Source organism: Arvicanthis niloticus, chromosome 29, assembly GCF_011762505.2.
Source record: "Arvicanthis niloticus isolate mArvNil1 chromosome 29, mArvNil1.pat.X, whole genome shotgun sequence".
NCBI lineage: Eukaryota > Metazoa > Chordata > Mammalia > Rodentia > Muridae > Arvicanthis > Arvicanthis niloticus.
Window position 1 is genome coordinate 20,239,697 of NC_133437.1, and position 16,877 is coordinate 20,256,573.

Genomic DNA, 16,877 nt, shown 5'->3' on the forward strand with positions numbered 1-16,877 from the left:
AACTCTTCAATCCCTTCTCCTATTACACAACTGCACAAGACCATTGTTTAAGATCTAACAGGGCCATTTCACCCTGCTTTGACCATAGTCTCCTCTTGTAATAGTTTGTCTCCTTTGATTTTCGCCAGATTTTGAGCCCGACCTCTGCCACTTCTCAACTACTCAGGCTTACTGCCATCTTCTTCGAAAACGTGTCGTTTCCAACAACTGCCATGTTCCTTACACATTCTACAGCAAGATGGGCTGCGTATTTGAAGGGGCGCTGAAGGTTGAGCAGAAGAATGAAGAGTAAATGGGGAATGCAATTCAATCTGTCCTCAAAAGACATGTGCTGAGGCGTTTCAGAAAAGACTAGATAATCCCTTAGGATTTGGAAGGAAGTACCTTCCAAACTTGAACAATGCTGTCCCATTTAATGACTTCTAATAAGATGCTATTCTGTGTGGCTAACTGTGCATCTCAGGCAATCAGTCACATAGGAATACTGAACAGAACTTGTGAAGCGTGTTTGCTAAGATCTCCTTGGATTGTCTTGACACCCTCTAAAAGCAACTCACAGCAAAACTAAGGTGCCTTGATTTTGACAGACAGCTTCACGCAACATAATCACCAAATCAGACCGTAAGGGAGTAACTCACTTACCAGCACCTCTGCTGGTAGGTTATGTGAAAAAATTAGGTTTGGCCTAAGTTGTATAAATGAAAGAATGTTATGTGCCACTCCCAGATGGGTAATGCTACAACTTTTAACCTTATTAATCTTAGATAGTTAAAAAAAAATAATTAAAGCCTCCAAGGATCCCACCACACACATGGAAGAAAAATGATATCCAGACTCAGCCACTTGTACCCTGAGATACAAAGGAAGACTTCTCTCCTCTTCTGTAAAACTCCAGTTACTGCTTCTTGAGGCAGGTCAGCATCATTCCTGATGTCTGAGGAATGAACACACACACACACACACACACACACACACACACACACACACAAACACACACACAAAGGGGCATTTTGGAACGGGGTTGGTTCTTTATGTTCCTCCAGGTGGAAGAACACTTAGAAGCAAAGCAGTTAGTTACCAGGACTCAATAAGGAGACCAATCGTAAGCCTTGGCTGAGAAACCTAATTAGGTTAATGATGAACTCAGCCAAGCAAGGGTGTTTTTAGCACAGTTCTTCTCAGGGAGTTCTGATTGAACCTCACACATGTGTTTTATCTACTCCCAAATATGGAAATATGGACAGAAGGGGGGCAGGGAGTTCTAAGGACCATACAATTCCAGCAAGACCTCGGAAAGAGAATTAACAAGTTAGTTTTTGCAGTTTGTGATGAATAGAAATAAATAGTATGAAAAAGGACTATTATCTATGTCTTTGGAGGGTAGACTTGTTTCTAATGTCTGGAGGACTCAACTCTCTTCCTTTTTTCCCCTTTTTCTTTTGCTAAGATTATGGTCAATACTGTTATGGGTCCAACTGTGTTTCCCCAATTTTATACCTTAAATGCTAAACTGTAATATGACTATATCTGAAGATAGGCCCTTAAGGCTCACAGAGGCCTTAAGGATGGAGCCCTAGCCAAACAGGACTGTGGTTTTATAAGAAGAGGAAGAAAGAGAGATATTGCCCACTCATGCCATGTGAAGGTGCAATAGGAAGGGGCCTGTCTGCAAGCCAGAAAGATAGCTTTCATCAGAACCAGCCCTCTTGGGACCTTGGTCTTGGACTGTTAGCCTTGATAACTTGGCAGAAAATTTGTTGTATAAGTCTCTGGGTCTGTAGCATTTTATAAGACAGGAGACTGAACAGACTAATACAGGTTGGCATGTAACTTGGAGTCAGAAGCTGGCTGGAGCTGAATTCCTTTGCATGGTAAGGAGTGTGGTCAGAGTTCTAAAAGAAGGAGAAAAGAGTTCTCCATTCTCAGGCTGTGCGTGAAGGGGACTGGGAAGACCTCAGGATGTTTTTTGAAGGAAACACAAGTCTGGTGACGGTTTCCCACACTGTGTGCTATGAAATGTCTGATACAAAAGCCCTCTGTTTCTTATAAACTCTTTGGCATAATAATTTTTAAAACAATAAAGAATCCTGCAGGCACCTAGATTTTCTTATAGAAAATGAACCTTAGACCTTAGAGGGTCTAAGGCTTGGCATGGGGCTATGACAGTGTCATTTGAATAAAGAGACAGATGCCATCAGCCAGTGTAGGTACAGTGATTCCACACACCCTCTATCTCATTTTTTTGGGAAAGCCTCTTAAATCACTTCTAATCTTCCACTGTCCATGTTGGGAAATATTTCTATGCCACAGATTGCCTATTAAGACAAAAAGTTTGTTTTAATTGGGTTACCTTTAACCCCAGGTTCATTCGAATAAATAATGTATTAAAATATGGTATAACAAATATATTTAATAATATATATATATATATATATATATATATATATATATATATATATATAAAGGCTGGTACTCATTTTTTATTATCTTGAACAATTGTATATTAACATAAAATTATATGTGAAATCACACATAACCTTCGTCCGAATTCCCACAGTGGCCGAACAACTTGAGTATGAAACAGGACAGGAAGCTGGCAGTACAACATATGTTCAGCCGCCACTGTGCATCTGTGGGGGATGGTTTCTAGGACTCTGTGGACACCCAAATCTACAGATGCACAAACGCCTTGTTTAAAGATGGCATAGCTTTCGCACACGACCTACACACACCCCCCTGAGAACTTTAAATCATCTCTAGGTTATTTTAAATATGTACTGTGCCACAAATGCCACGTAACTGCTTCTTATGCTATATTGCTTGGGAATAATATCAAGAAAAACAATCTGTGGCCAATAGGTACGGATTCACTCTTACCTGAATATTTTTGGTCTAGGATTGGTTGATTCCACAAGGTATGGAGCCTACAGTATAAAGGGCTGAGTATACATACCCCCACACCATTCTATCAGGTGTAGAATAATATAACTACTTCAGAAACCGAGACACTAAAGTATCTTAGCAATGTGAAGATTGCCCTCACATGATCTCTTTATAGTCAGTCATTCCTCACTCTCTTTTTGACTTCCATTTTCCCATTTCTAGAATGCTATGTAAACAAGCCTTTTGGTATAGACCTTTCCACTCAGCAAAGCAACCTTGAGAAACATAAGCTATTGCACCAATCATTTGTTTCTTTGTATCAGAATAGCTGTGGATGCACTGTCGACTATTTTAGATGTTTCTGATTGGGCTATCACCAATTAAGAGATTATAAACAATCATTTTTTTTTTGTACAAACCTAACTTTTTAATTTTTCTAGGAGAAATGCCCAGGAGTGCAGTGCAGTTTCTAGGTTATATGTTAGGTTTTCTTTTGGTTTATTAAAAACTGGCAGTATATTTTTCCACAGTGAGAAGGCTAAGCTGCTTTCTCTTTAGCAATGTGTGAAAGATGGAATTTTCCTGTGTTGTCTTCTCTCTCTCTCTCTCTCTCTCTCTCTCTCTCTCTCTCTCTCTCTCTCTCTCTCTCTCTCCATTTTATGTATGAGTGCTCTATCTGCATGTACACCTGCCTGCCAGAAGAGGGCATCAGATCCCATTTTAGATGGCTGTGAGTCACTATGTGTTTATTGGGAATTGAACTCAGGATCTCTGGAAGAGCAGCCAGTGTTCTTAACCATTGAGCCATCTCTCCAGCCCACTGCTCATTTTTTAAAAGAAAACTTCATGCTACAAAATGAAATACTTGTCCTTAAGGCAAAACCCAACAGCAACAACTCTGAATATTCACAATAGAAGAAAATGCTTACTTTTTTTTCCTACTGGAGGGCAATTTCTCCAGGATTCTTGGGGACTCTAGTCTACTGGTTGGGTTCAGGTTCATATTTATTTATTTATTTGTTGTTAAGATTTTTTTTAATTTTATTTTTATTTTTTTTCCACATTTACTTTGAAGAGGACTTAGCTGTCTAGTCACCTTGATCTGAGGACCAAATAAGTCTGAAATACATTGGCTGGGATCTTGAAAGCCTAGTATTGACTCTAAAACCAACATACAAAGTCCTTGTTTACTCAAATGATACCCGCCCTTCAAATAGTGCCTGATACACATCGATATGTACAAAGTATCTTATCTGAAGCAAATGCAGGGTAATTTACCCATAATGAAATCCTATGGTGATAATGACATACTGGAGTAAGTGGTGCTTTGGAGACTTGTATCTCACAAAGAAAACAACTCCCCATGACTCATGAAAAATTAGGCCAGTAAAAAGGATGCTTGTGATACTGGGTACTGAGGGCACGCAGATTGCAGAATTCGTGACACTTCTTCTTAAACTGCCTTTTCTTTTGACCTCAGAACTTTTTTAGTTTTCTGATGGATCGTGTTGGCCACAAGAGAGTATTCTCTTGCCTCCTGCTGTTTTCTGAACCTGATTCTCCAGCCTTATTGATGATCTACAAGGTACCCATATATCTATGTGTAGGCATTTCCATATATTCCAGTTCTCTTCCTGCTAGTGGTAACTTGTGGTTTTTTTCCACCTTTGCATGTAAAAACATTATTCTGGAAAGAGATCTGTAGACCCCACCTAACTGCGGGAACGATGAGACCCTGGATATAAAGTGCTAGTGCCAACAAGCAGTGGCAGCAGCACAAGAGCACACAACTCTTCATGTCAACATCAGAGCAGAAAAGTCACACTTTACACCCTCATTTTATGTGTCCATTGGAAACACATTTGTCCCGTGAACATGAGTGGAGAGTGTGGCTTCCCTGTGGTCCAGGTCACTGGGGGCTTTTACAGTGCTGTGTTCTCCTGGTTCTCTTCCTTTGTCTTAACTGTTAGGTCTTTCTTTCTCCCCTCCGTTCCATCCTCTGGGCAATGGTGCATTGGCTCATTCTTGCCCTTTCCCTGTAGTTTCTGGGCACACATTAAGTACAGACATCCTGGTTATCTAAGGTGAGGAGGGAATCCCACAGCCAATCTTGCTGCCACTTTGCCTGTTTTCCTGTGGTGCTGAGGATGGGACCCAGGGCCTTGATCAGAGTGGGTAGGGACTTTATCTCTGAGCTATATCCTGAATCCTTTTTCACTTAAAAATTCTTGAAATAGGGTCTCAGTAAGTTGCCCAGGCTGGCCTTGAATTACTCTGTAGCCCAGTGAAGTCATAAACTTGCAACTCTCCTGCCTCAGCATGAAAATAGCTGGGATCACAGACCTCCACCAATAGGTCTGGAAGTGGTTACCACTTTTGATGACTGGATATCTACTGGGGTTGCCATAGTTACCAATTTCCAACTCCTCATTGGAACACTGACTGGCAGTGGCCAAGGGGGAACTGAGAGGCTTAAGAGCTCGGGGGTGGGGGCAGTGGTATACGGACTGATACTACTGCTCACAGTTCCTTTCTTCTGTAATTAAAGGGATGCCTCCTTATTCCCTCCCTAGCCAGCTGTGGTCTCTTCTTTCCTCCTCAGAAAGAGAGAGAGAGAGAGAGAGAGAGAGAGAGAGAGAGAGAGAGAGAGAGAGAGAGAGAGAGAGGTGGGTTTCATCCAAGGACAGGGTAATTTGGACATCAGTGGGAAGATGTGTATTTTCCAGACCACCATGGCTCTGTGGCCAAAGGGGTGGGGTGCAGTGGGTGGTCTTGGGCCACATAGATGTGCTGTTTGGTTCTCTGATGTTTGCAGTGAAGGGTGAGCCAGATAGAGCCCGTGGGTCTGGCTCTTGGGTGCTGAGTACACTGTGAATGAGCTTTTAGGGCCAAAGCTTTCCATGCTAAAAGTCCTCTCCCTTAGCTGACTGAGCATCCCTGCTCCTCACTGGGATGTACGCACAGTAGTGAACAGCGCATCCAACGCACAGTTTACAAGAGAGCCCAGAGACAAGGGGGTGTAATGGAGCGGACAGCACTGCAGTGCAGCAGCAACCCCCCCACATCACTGAAGGCTCTACTTCTGAAGGACCGGAGTGACGATTCAGCCAGCTTCCATTTCCCCTGAAGGTAACTGGGTTTCCATTAAACGCTGATGAGTTCTCATTACGGGGGAGTGTGCAGAGAGGGAGAGGAAGGGGAGTGTGTGGGAGGACTCTTCCATCTGAGCTGTGTCTGCTTTTGAAAATACTGCTCATTTCCACCCACATTCACTGGGAGCCCATCACCTCAGTTAAAACTGCTGTCCTAACACAGACAAGGAGTGCCGCTGAGGATGGGGAGAAAAGGAAACTCTTGAACACCGTGTTAGGAATGTGCATGGTACAGCTTCCACAGACAACAGTGTGAAGATGCCTCAAGAGGTCTGGTGATGGCTCAGCTGGTAAAGATGCCTGTTGACCTGATTTCCATCTCCATGACCCACATGGTGGGAATAGAAAAAGGCCTCCTGTAAGTTACGGTCTGTGCTCAACACATGTGCTGTACTACACGTGTGTGCATGTGGTATTACATGTGTGTGTGCGCATGTGCAATAATAAATGAATAAATAAACAAAGGTAATACCTCAAAAAAAAGTGCCTCAAGAGTGTAAAACTAGATGCACACAGGGTTCAGCCTCTTCTGGGTTTGCGTCTAAGAAAATGATACAAGGAAAGAGCCACCTGCAAGCTCACGTTTGTCACTGTGTGAGTCACAGGTACTGTCAACCTAGGGCTGGGGAGATGGCGTAGTGGGCAACATGTTTGCTGTTGACCTTGGAGTCTGACTCTCAGAATTCACATGTTAGAAAGAGAGAAGCGATACGTGCAGCATGGACAATATCAACATAAACATACTACATCAAGTCATACTGTAGTCCACTGATCTAGACTATTATGGCAATACAGGTTCTGAAGCAGAGAAAAACCTGGCCTGTTCCTTTATGTGCTGGTAGCCAGTTTCCACTGGGGGCAGGTTTTGAGAGGAGGTGCCCAGGATAGCTACATCCTTAGTTGTGGCTGTTATGGGCACCTGGTACTTGAGGCCAGGACATGCTCTCTGGCTTTGCTGTCTCCTTTCCTACCCCTTGTTCTAGTGGCAACGCTCAGCCATCAGGAGTGAATCAGGCAGCCCAGCAGCTCCTGAGTGCAGGTGGAGAGTAGGGGAGAGGCTTGAGAGCAGCAAAGCCTGCCCTCTTGAGACCTAGTTTGCTGGGAAGAGAGGGGGGAGGAAAGGGAGGAGGGAAGGGGAAGAGATGGAGAGTAAGGCAGGGCTTCACTGTGTAGCCGAACTCTGCTGAGATGCGCCATGTAGCCCAGAGGTCTTTGCTCTTGTGGAAATCCTTCTGTCTTGGCCCTGCTTAGTGCTAGGATTGCAGGTGAGTGATTTATCCTGGAAAGCTTCAGGTATTAGCAACTTCTTGGCTCTGGGTAAAGTTTTTAACTCTACCAAGGACTGACTAAAAGGAGAAAAGTGCCCTCATCATCGGATGCTGGTTCAATCTAGAGTTACCTCGCACCATTAGCACCCGTGTCTGAACCAGGCCACGAAGCAATCAAAGCCCTCTTTCTGCTGCTGCATCTAACTGCTCAGGAATCCTTTCAGAAGCCTTGGGGCAAACTTAAGATGTATTTGTGTGGTGCCGTGGCCTGTATCTCAGTGACTTCAGGCTCAGGATCCCTACTGATGCTTGCGCCCCGGAGGCAGAAAAGAAGCATCTTAACTCAGGGCAGCCAAGAGAGCCTTCTGTGCGTGAGTCACCCGTGTGTGTGTGTGTGTGTGTGTGTGTGTGTGTATGTGTGTATGTGTGTGTATGTGTGTGCACTTACCAACTGAAACATAGTTGTAACATGGAGGTCAATCATCCATTCACACCTTCCCTCCAGAACAAACCCCGTTGTTGGCTTGAGAAAGCCAATACCTAACTTCAAGTCACAGCACCATGCTCTCAAATACTCCCCCCTACACACACACAACCCTACACGGATAGATCTCATCAGTGAGACTGCCCCCACACAACCCTACACGGATAGATCTCATCAGTGAGACTGGATGGAGTGGTGGAAGGGGAACAACAGACCTCCTTGTGTTTTCATGGGCTTCAGGGTCATTCAGAAGAAGCAGAATTTCCATCAAGACTATAAGGCTTCCCCCTAAATATTTAACTCTGTCTATTTTCTTTAAAAAAATACTTTTTGCACTTATTCCTTTATTTATGGCACATATGTGTGTGTACATCTGGGTGCACCTGGATGCCCACGATGAGTTCAGAGAACAGCTCTGTGGAGTAAATTCTTTCCTTCCACTATGTGGGTTCCAAGGACTTTATGGGATTTGCCACATTGCACAATACAAAGTTAGGTTGTAAACATTAACTATATATAATTTGTATTTTTTTGTTCATACGTTACGCAGAAAAGAATAAGAATAAAAATAATGCTGAGTCCTCACTCTAGAGGATCAATATTTGACTGTGGGAAGTATAAAACGTACTGAGAATGTTTACCAAAAAGTGTCATTCCCATAGAGAGATGTGCACAGTTCTTAAGCACTTGGTTAAGTGATTCTGTGAGGGACGCCCCGGAGAAAGCCGTTATGATGGCAACCTCACCTGCAGACACCTCAGCATAGGAACTTTTGATTTTTTCCCCCTGAGACTAGGTTTGTTTTCATAGCCCAGGCTGTCTTAGATCTCTCTCGGTAGACCAGGCTGACCTCAGACTCATAGAGATCCGCCGGCCTCTTCCAAGCTCCAGGATTAAAGGTGTTGTGGGTGCACCATTACTGCCTGACTTGAATTTTACCTTAAAATGAACGAACGAACAAACAAACAAACAAACAAATAAACAAACAAACTCTTGAAAGCCAAGATCCCAACAGTGAATCTAGCAAGGGTGTCTAAAAAAGAAAATCCACCCCACTTCGTTGGTTCTAATCAGCAGATGGAACTTGATTGTGATGATTTGTTGTTAGCGCTACACTTATGGTCATGGAAAGACGTCCAGAAAGTTGGGCTGTAAATTTTAATATCCCATGACTGATTTACTATCCAGGCCATTGTTTCTCAAGGTTCCACCCCCCATCACAATTAAAGCCAATCCCGGACATTTCATTTTATTAAATTCTCACTTTTCACACTGTGATTTGTGACGTTCCAGTTAGAGACGGATTTGTTTTGATAGATGGGTTAGTTGGCTCCATTTGATATTAAATTTAATATCAAATTAACTCTGTTTGATTTTTAAAACGAAAGAGCTTATGTGTGCTTATTCCTGGGTGTCAGCCACTGACGGCCAGCGAAGAAAAGAATGCAGGCCGTGTACAGGTGCAAGAAGGGAAGGGTTAGAGAGAGTCAGAGGGGGAAGAATCCCTAGCAGGAGAAGAAAAGCCTTCACGTGAGTCGCTTGCAGATGCTAATCTAAGAGGGTTAGCACAGGCTGGAGATGAGATGCTGAGTGATATGTTGGGAAGGAAGGGGCCAGGAGGGGAGACACTAGAAGCCAAGGAGCTCCAGAGAGGTTTGGCTTTAGCCAAGGAGTAGATGTCTCATGAGAGAAAAAGGCTGGCTCAGAGAGAGCTAAGTAAGAATAGGGAACAAAGAAAATGGAGACTCAGAAGAGTGATTGAGGAGCAGAGACAAAGAGGCAGAGACAGAGAGACAGAGAAAGAGAGAGCTATCTTCCTCACACCAATGCAAAAATAATGAGTGGGGCTACAGTTTTGCCCATCCAGACAGTATCTTTCAAAAGGGTTTATTGTTATTATTTTTAATTATGTGTACGTGCTTGTTTGTGGTGGGGGTATGTGCACGTGAGTACCACCAGTGCCCACAGAGGCCAGAGATGTTGGGTACCTTGGAGTCAGAGTTACAAGCAGCTGCAAACTGTCTGATGTGGGTGCTGGGAACTGAACTCAGGTACTCTGCAAGAGCAATACATGCTTAGCCACTGAGACATCTTGCTGGTCACAAGCATCTCATTTTAATCGCCACCAAGACTGCCTGTGAGTGGACCAGCAATAGCTCTGGGAACCACGGAGAGTAAGGCTGGACTCTGCAAAATGTCTGTATCTCCTTTTCCGTTCTCTAGTTCCCACAGAGAAACATCTCAAGCGTCTTTCTCTTTGTCAGTTTGAGCCGAGAGGGGGAGTCCCTGGGCTCTGCTGCTCTACAGCCTAAGGTCGACTGTAATCTCAAAATGAAAAGCTCACCACTCAGGCTAACGCACCCTTCACAACACAGCACTCAGCAAAGGGAAACCCTCTACAGACCAAGACAATCCACGTCTCGATTTTGTGTGCTTGCTAAATACTTTTGACACATAACATTTTAGGTTTATCAAAGGGAAGAGTGAGACAGCACATATTTTGTACTCAATACGGTGACGCAAAGGGTAGAATACCCAGAATACCCACCTGTATGTCACAAAATTATGGTTTATCATGAAAAACTGTCCTCTTTGCAGAAGAAAACAAAAGTAAAAAAAAAAAAAAGGAAGTGGGTTTTTAAAGTCAAATTCATTTCAGCTGATCATATTTTTAGAAAGAACCAAGAGCAGGCTGTGTTGTTGTTTTGTTTTTGTTTGTTTTTCAAAGCTGGAGTTTGGATTCAGGGCCTGCACATGTCAGACAAGCACTCTGCACTGTAGTTTTAGTTTATACTGTATTTCTACTTTTCTACTTTTTTTCGCACTGTAGTTTTAGTTTATACAGTATTTCTACTTTTCAAATGTCAGCCTGTTCTCACACACACACACACACACACACACACACACACACACACACACATCGGAGAGGGAGGGGTGTTGGTTTCCCTTCCTCTTCCTTATATAATGACTTAGGTCCCTGGTTTCTCCTGATTCTTGCACCTCACTGTAGATGAGACAACATGAAACTTGTGTTTCCTGAGACTGACCTTGCTCAGGACATGGCCTCTTTACTGCTCACAGAAGCAGGAACAGCAAATGCTGAGGAGAAACTGATGAGAAAGTCTGGGAGTCTGGGTAGGCAGTGGTGCTTATGTGCTGCAGATCACAGTCTGTGAGCCGGACTCTTGCTCCTGCACCAGCTGAGTGTCTGAAGACAGACAGGAGTCAACACAGAACTGGGCATCTTGTGTGTCTGAAAGGTGTGACAATGGCTCAAGGCTCAAGAGTGGTGGGAAATCACCTCTCTATAAATGTGGGTGGTGGATAGTGTTGTCACTCTGGATAATACCTTGTGAAGGGTCTGTGTCCCCCCTGAATGTTGTAGGAATCTGACTTCAACCCCAGATCAGCTCGATAGCTATAGCAAGTAAGTGGTAGTGACAGCTTCAAACATAGCAAAATGTTGACACTGACTATAACTGTGAGTCCTGATACAAATGCAGGCGGGACTTCATCCTTAGCTCACACCACAGACCTCCTCACCCTCTGGGATTATCTAGGTGATAGGAATGTCTTTGTTCAGATGATGCAAGTTTTGATTGGTTCCAGGGTAGAGCTGGTCGTCAGAAAGACACACCACAATTATGCACACTGTTCTCTGGCTAAAGACCGAGTTAGTAACAGATCACGCCCATGAACTATGAAGCTTCAGGCTTCTGAACGCATGGAGTGCGGGAGAATGGTGGACCTGGGGAAGGCATGGAAGCTCCTCACCTTTTCCATATATATGTCTTCCTCCACACTTACCTGTACCATCTACGACATCCTTGATAATAAACTGTGGAATTCAAGGTAGGTGTTTCCCCAAGATCTGTGAGCCATTCTAGAAACTGATTGGACCCAAGGAGGGGTGTGGAGAAAGGTCAGACTGCTAGCTGGTCAGTCACAGGAGGCCGGGATTTTCAAGTGACATCTGAAACCTTGGGTCAGTTGCGTAGGACTGAGTCAGACCTGTGGGACCTGACTCTGAATGTAGATACTCAGTGTCAGAGATGGGTTAGACTGAAGGAGTCCCAATTAAGAGAAAGGCAGTGGTGAGATGACCCAGAAGCACTATGGTCTTGCTCTGTCATCCATAGGACCAAAGAACCATGTGACAGTCTTACTGTATACAGACCTTTCCACCCCCTGAGTGTTATGAAAAGCAGACACCTGGAGAGGACAGTACTGTCCCCAAGCCAGAGCTCAGAACAGAGAGGAAACAGATAGAGAAAGAGGCCCCTTACCGTAGTGGGGAATGATAGCCCAGGCCATGGCTGAAGCATAGACGCCGCCAATCATCCAGAACATGCAGAGCCAACTGAGGTGCTCACCCCGTTTCTCCCGGGCCAGGACTTCAGCAAAGTAGGAGAACACAGTGGGAATGGCGCCCCCAATCCTGTCAAAAAGTGCAGAGGACACATGAGACCGGGCCTGGGACAGTTAACATGAGGTGAGGCGAATCCAGAGTAAACTCTAGCAACGCGTTTTGTCTTCTAGTCCTGGCATAGCAAGCCGCATGTATTTTCTGTGTCCATAGTGAATACAGATGCAGTGCCTTACCCGAACTTGAGACTGCAATTAGGCTATGTGGACAGCAGGTGGCAGTGGTACCCCACTCATGTGGTTTACAGCTTCACTTGCAATTCAGATGAGGTTTGTACTCAAGTGTTGGACAGTCTGCATGACATTTATTAAAAGTTACAACAATCTGGTGGCTTCTAATATGTACCCTAACTGACTCGTTAAAACAAAGAGAAGCCCTGTGATGTGTCCCTGTGGCTACCCCACAGCAGTGGGTCTCCCAGCCTGGTGGCGTGATGACAGGACTGACAGCTTCACCTTCTAGATTGGTTCTAGCCTGTATCCAGGAGATAGGATAGCTGACTGAGTATAAGGTTAAGAGCCACTAATAAAAACAAATAGGCACAATCAAGTTTAGCCCAGTAGATTAGGGTAGTTGTTTTTATATAGGCTCTTTTGTTCTATTTCTCTGACTTAAAAAGATAGTTTTTTACTCTGTGTGTGTGCATGTGTGCGTGTGCATTCACGCATATGGGTATCCATCCGTGCCTGGAGACCAGAAGAGGGTGTCAGAGCTCCTCAGCTGGCAGGTGGTTGTGAATCACTCACTCAATGTAGGTGCCTTAAACTGAACTTAGATCCTCCAGAAGAGTGGTAAGCACTAACCACTGAGCCATCTCTCCAGCCCCCTAGAAGGAGCCGCCAGCTGACCTGAAATTATGGCGTGACTAGTGGGTAGATGACTCAGGCGAAGGGCTCTCAAGTGAGAGCTACACATTTAAAATTTTGTCTATGCTGGTAGGTGAATCATAGATTTCATCATAATTTCAAAAGAGTCTTGACCTTAAGTTTTTGATCAATTGCTTCAGGAAACCTTACTTATTTTCACTTCAAATTACTGTCTTCAATATACTGTTCAAGAAAGGGGTAAACACAGTATAACCAGGGTGTAGAGCCAGCAACTAGAGATCCAGCCTCAAAGTATGTACTCCTTCATTTATGGTACCACAAGGTACATTGCTGTTGACATTTCAAATAATGTGATGTCAAAGAGTAAAATGTGTCTGCCCATGTAATAACTAGCTTTTGTTGAGCCTTATATACAATAAAGGGGTATTAGTCACGCCTTTGGCAAATGCAATTTAAGGAAAGGTTATTTCGTCGCAAATTGGCCTTAACAAATGAACCACGGGGTGTGTGAGCTCCGTGTAAACTGGGAGATCAAAATATGGCACCGTGTTAAGCATTTGAGCCCTCTCCCGATGATGCTCTCCCGATGATGCTGTGGCCGTCCTCTAGTGGACATGGCAGACTGCTTAGGACACTGTATTCAGTCTATGAGCCATGAAATCATTTTAGTAATCTATAGAGCATTCTAGAAAATTTGTTAGAAATGAAAATTTTGATTGAAACTCAAGTAATAAGGAAAGGCATAAGTCCATTTTATGAAACCTTTGTTTCTATAAACATTTAGGTATACATTATATGTTTTGGTGTATATGACATATTATATATGTTATAAATGTATATTCATGAGTATCATAGTGGGCATAGAATCTGTCTTTCCTTTATCTCCTTCTTTTCCTCAATTTTCCCTTCCTCCCTTCCTCCCTTGCTTGCTTTTCTGTGATCAATTCCAGGGCCTGTGTATGCAAACACCTCTGAACAGCATTTCCCAGGTCCACAGTGCATTTCTTGGCAGTTGACAGTAAGTCCCTCACTTAGAGCATTTTTTTTCTCTAGGCTGTGAATATTGTAACTACTTTAAATTCCTAGTGTGGCAACTGCAAAAGTCTTCTAATTAACACAGTGATTAAGATCAGCGCACACACGGACAGCAACCAGGTCCCAGTCCATCAACCAAATCCTCAGACAGGAAACATGCGTGTGGTAGACCAGACAGAGAGAACTGGCTGGTTCCAGACCACAGTAGACTCATAATTCTCTGTCTGGCTTTTTGAGGAGCACATACTAGGTCAGTTTTAAGTTTCAACAACAGCTTTTAAATGGTTTTTATTACAACACATGGTACTAGTGGGAAATAGAATGTCTCTCTCACAAATCATCGCATGCTGCTGCCTTTCCCATCTGCTGTGTAGAAACTATTTTCTTGTAACATAATGTCCCTGTTCTATAGCATCACCCCTGTGTGTGTGTGTACACATTAGCATGCATAAATATGAGTGTGCATTTGGTGGTTTGAAGACAACTCCAGGTGTTGGTCCTTGCATTCTACCTAGTTTGAGACAGACTTTCTTTAGGTTGCTTGGCTCCCCCTCCATATGACAGCTTGGTTCTTCTGCAAGCTTCCAGGGATTCTCTTGTCTCCACCTCCCACCTCTCTCCGTGCTCACACCGTACAGTCAGCTTTCTCATGGCTTTGGTGGATTCAAACTCAGATCCTCATGATTGCATGCATGGCAAATGCCTTTACCCACTCACTGGGCCATGTCCCTAGCTCTGGCATTGGTTTTCAGGACATAAAAGAATCCCTAGTTTTGACTGACTCTCCATATCTTAATTAATGTTTTATCAGAATACTGGACACTCTGAATGGAATAGCTATAACTCATACTTCATGAAAGCAAAATTACATGCCAAGATATGTCTGGCACCTTGGGACTGAGATAAATATATGTACTGTGACCTGGCTAAAAATTTAAGACTGCCTGTTAGTTTGCAATAAGCCAGAGTTAAAGAGAGAAAAATGCCCTAAGTATCTAAGTATTAGTATTCGAGCTGATTTTTCTTCATTGTCTTTTTTGAAGGTGGTTCTTTTTGCATAGATGGCTCTCATCTGTACACCATGCTGCAAAGAAGGATAAATGAATCTGAGGAGATAGTGCGGGGTGCTAGTAAATCCTTTGAAAATGTCTCTGTTCTCCAAGATCTATAAAACAATCCAAACACTCTTTTATTGTGGCTGGTCGTCTATTTTAGGGAAAACATTACCATCCTCTGTAGCCTGCTTTATTCAGAGGAAACCTATCCTTATTGTGCTGAAATGTTGATCGTCTCTGTTGTTTCATACTCTATGCTCAGAGAAGGTGCACACTGCCTAGTGTGTCTTGTGCCCCCATCACCTGGCCCAGGGGGTATACACCACATATTTTCTCCTAAGACTTTCAGACTCTTCCATGGTGAAGTAGACACACACGCACACTCTCCTGGACTATGCTGTTTTGATGACATAAACATCCTGAAAATAAAAAGGGCACACAACGCTTTCTAAATCAATATGACCACACAAACGCTGAGAATGTTGAGATGCCAATACTGAGTCATGGTATGAGTCATCATACTTCCCAGCATTCCTGAGTTACCTTGTACTGTAGTCACTGTGAACACTCATTGCTTGAATGTGGTGGTCCTTACTATAGGATGAGCTCACTTGGGGCTGATCAGAAGGCCCTGGGCAATCCTGATGGACATCCTAGGAGCTGTTAAAACACCTAGGTGCCTTTCATAAAAATGTTGTAGCTGCAAAAATTATCATCAATAAAAATTTCTTGTTAAGAGGGGAGGCAGGTACTTTTATGTCTTGTAAATACAATTTAGTTCCTACAAAAAAAATTGGTGATGCCAAGATGAAGCTGTCTACAGCCCAGCCTCCATTGCTTATAAATTAAAAAAAAAAGTTTTCCATTGCTGTTTTATCTTAACATTTTCAGTGAGGGTCCAATCAGAATTTACCAGAAAGAAAGAAAGAAAGAAAGAAAGAAAGAAAGAAAGAAAGAAAGAAAGAAAGAAAGAAAGGAGAGAAAGTCAGACAGACAAATAGGAAGAAAAATTTAAAATATGGGCTAAGAGAAGGTGGAAATGGAGCTTTTAGACACAGTTGGTGATTATAAGCTTGTAGTAGAGATTTCTGATTTCTTTGGAGACTTAGTTGTGTCATGTGTTGTTTTTCTGGAAACTGTCTTATGAGGGGATTTTTTTTTTCTGAAGCAGACACATAGGAGAATTTTTATTAAGAACAGACACGTGGTGTTTTTCTGGAGGTAGCCTGGAAAAGGGCATATGATGTTTTGTTAGAGTAGATGTTTGAGAGAACACATGATGTTTGGAAAGGGTATAAATATAACCCAACGGAGAGTGGATGACACAGGGTGGTATTTGTTCGTCTTGCCATTCTTTGTTGGTCACTGTTGGGCTTTGCTCATGTTGTATGGTATTGGCACACCCTTTCCATTCTTTATTGGTTATCATTTGTCGTGACTTAATAAAGAGAAACACACCAAAAAACTTCTGATGGTGTTCTGTGACGTTTTGCTGCTTCGCAGATTCAGGCCACTGGCTGTTTATTGCCACGTCCTTGGATTTGGGCCGTATGGCAGAGCCTTGTGGTTTCTTCTGGATCAATCAGCTGTTGCTGATTTTTGAATGGTGTTTGCAAGAGGATCGAGCTGCTGCTGCTGATTCATGTGAACTGGACAGCTGATATATCCTGACAACACAGGTTCGATTTGCTCCAAAGAACTATTCCTAAATATCCTCCTTTGCTGTATTAATCTTTCTTTTCTACTA

General features: G+C 43.3%; 1 protein-coding gene across 3 annotated transcripts in view; it reads right to left on the reverse strand.

Moving 5' to 3' along the window:
• Positions 1-16,877, reverse strand: part of Sv2c (synaptic vesicle glycoprotein 2C) — a 177,407-nt gene that overhangs the window by 66,449 nt on the left and 94,081 nt on the right. For all 3 annotated transcript variants that reach the window (XM_076927208.1, XM_076927206.1, XM_076927207.1), the window contains exon 4: positions 12,074-12,225. In XM_076927208.1, coding sequence (XP_076783323.1) covers positions 12,074-12,225 — 152 coding nt within the window. The remainder of the gene's footprint in view (positions 1-12,073; positions 12,226-16,877) is intronic.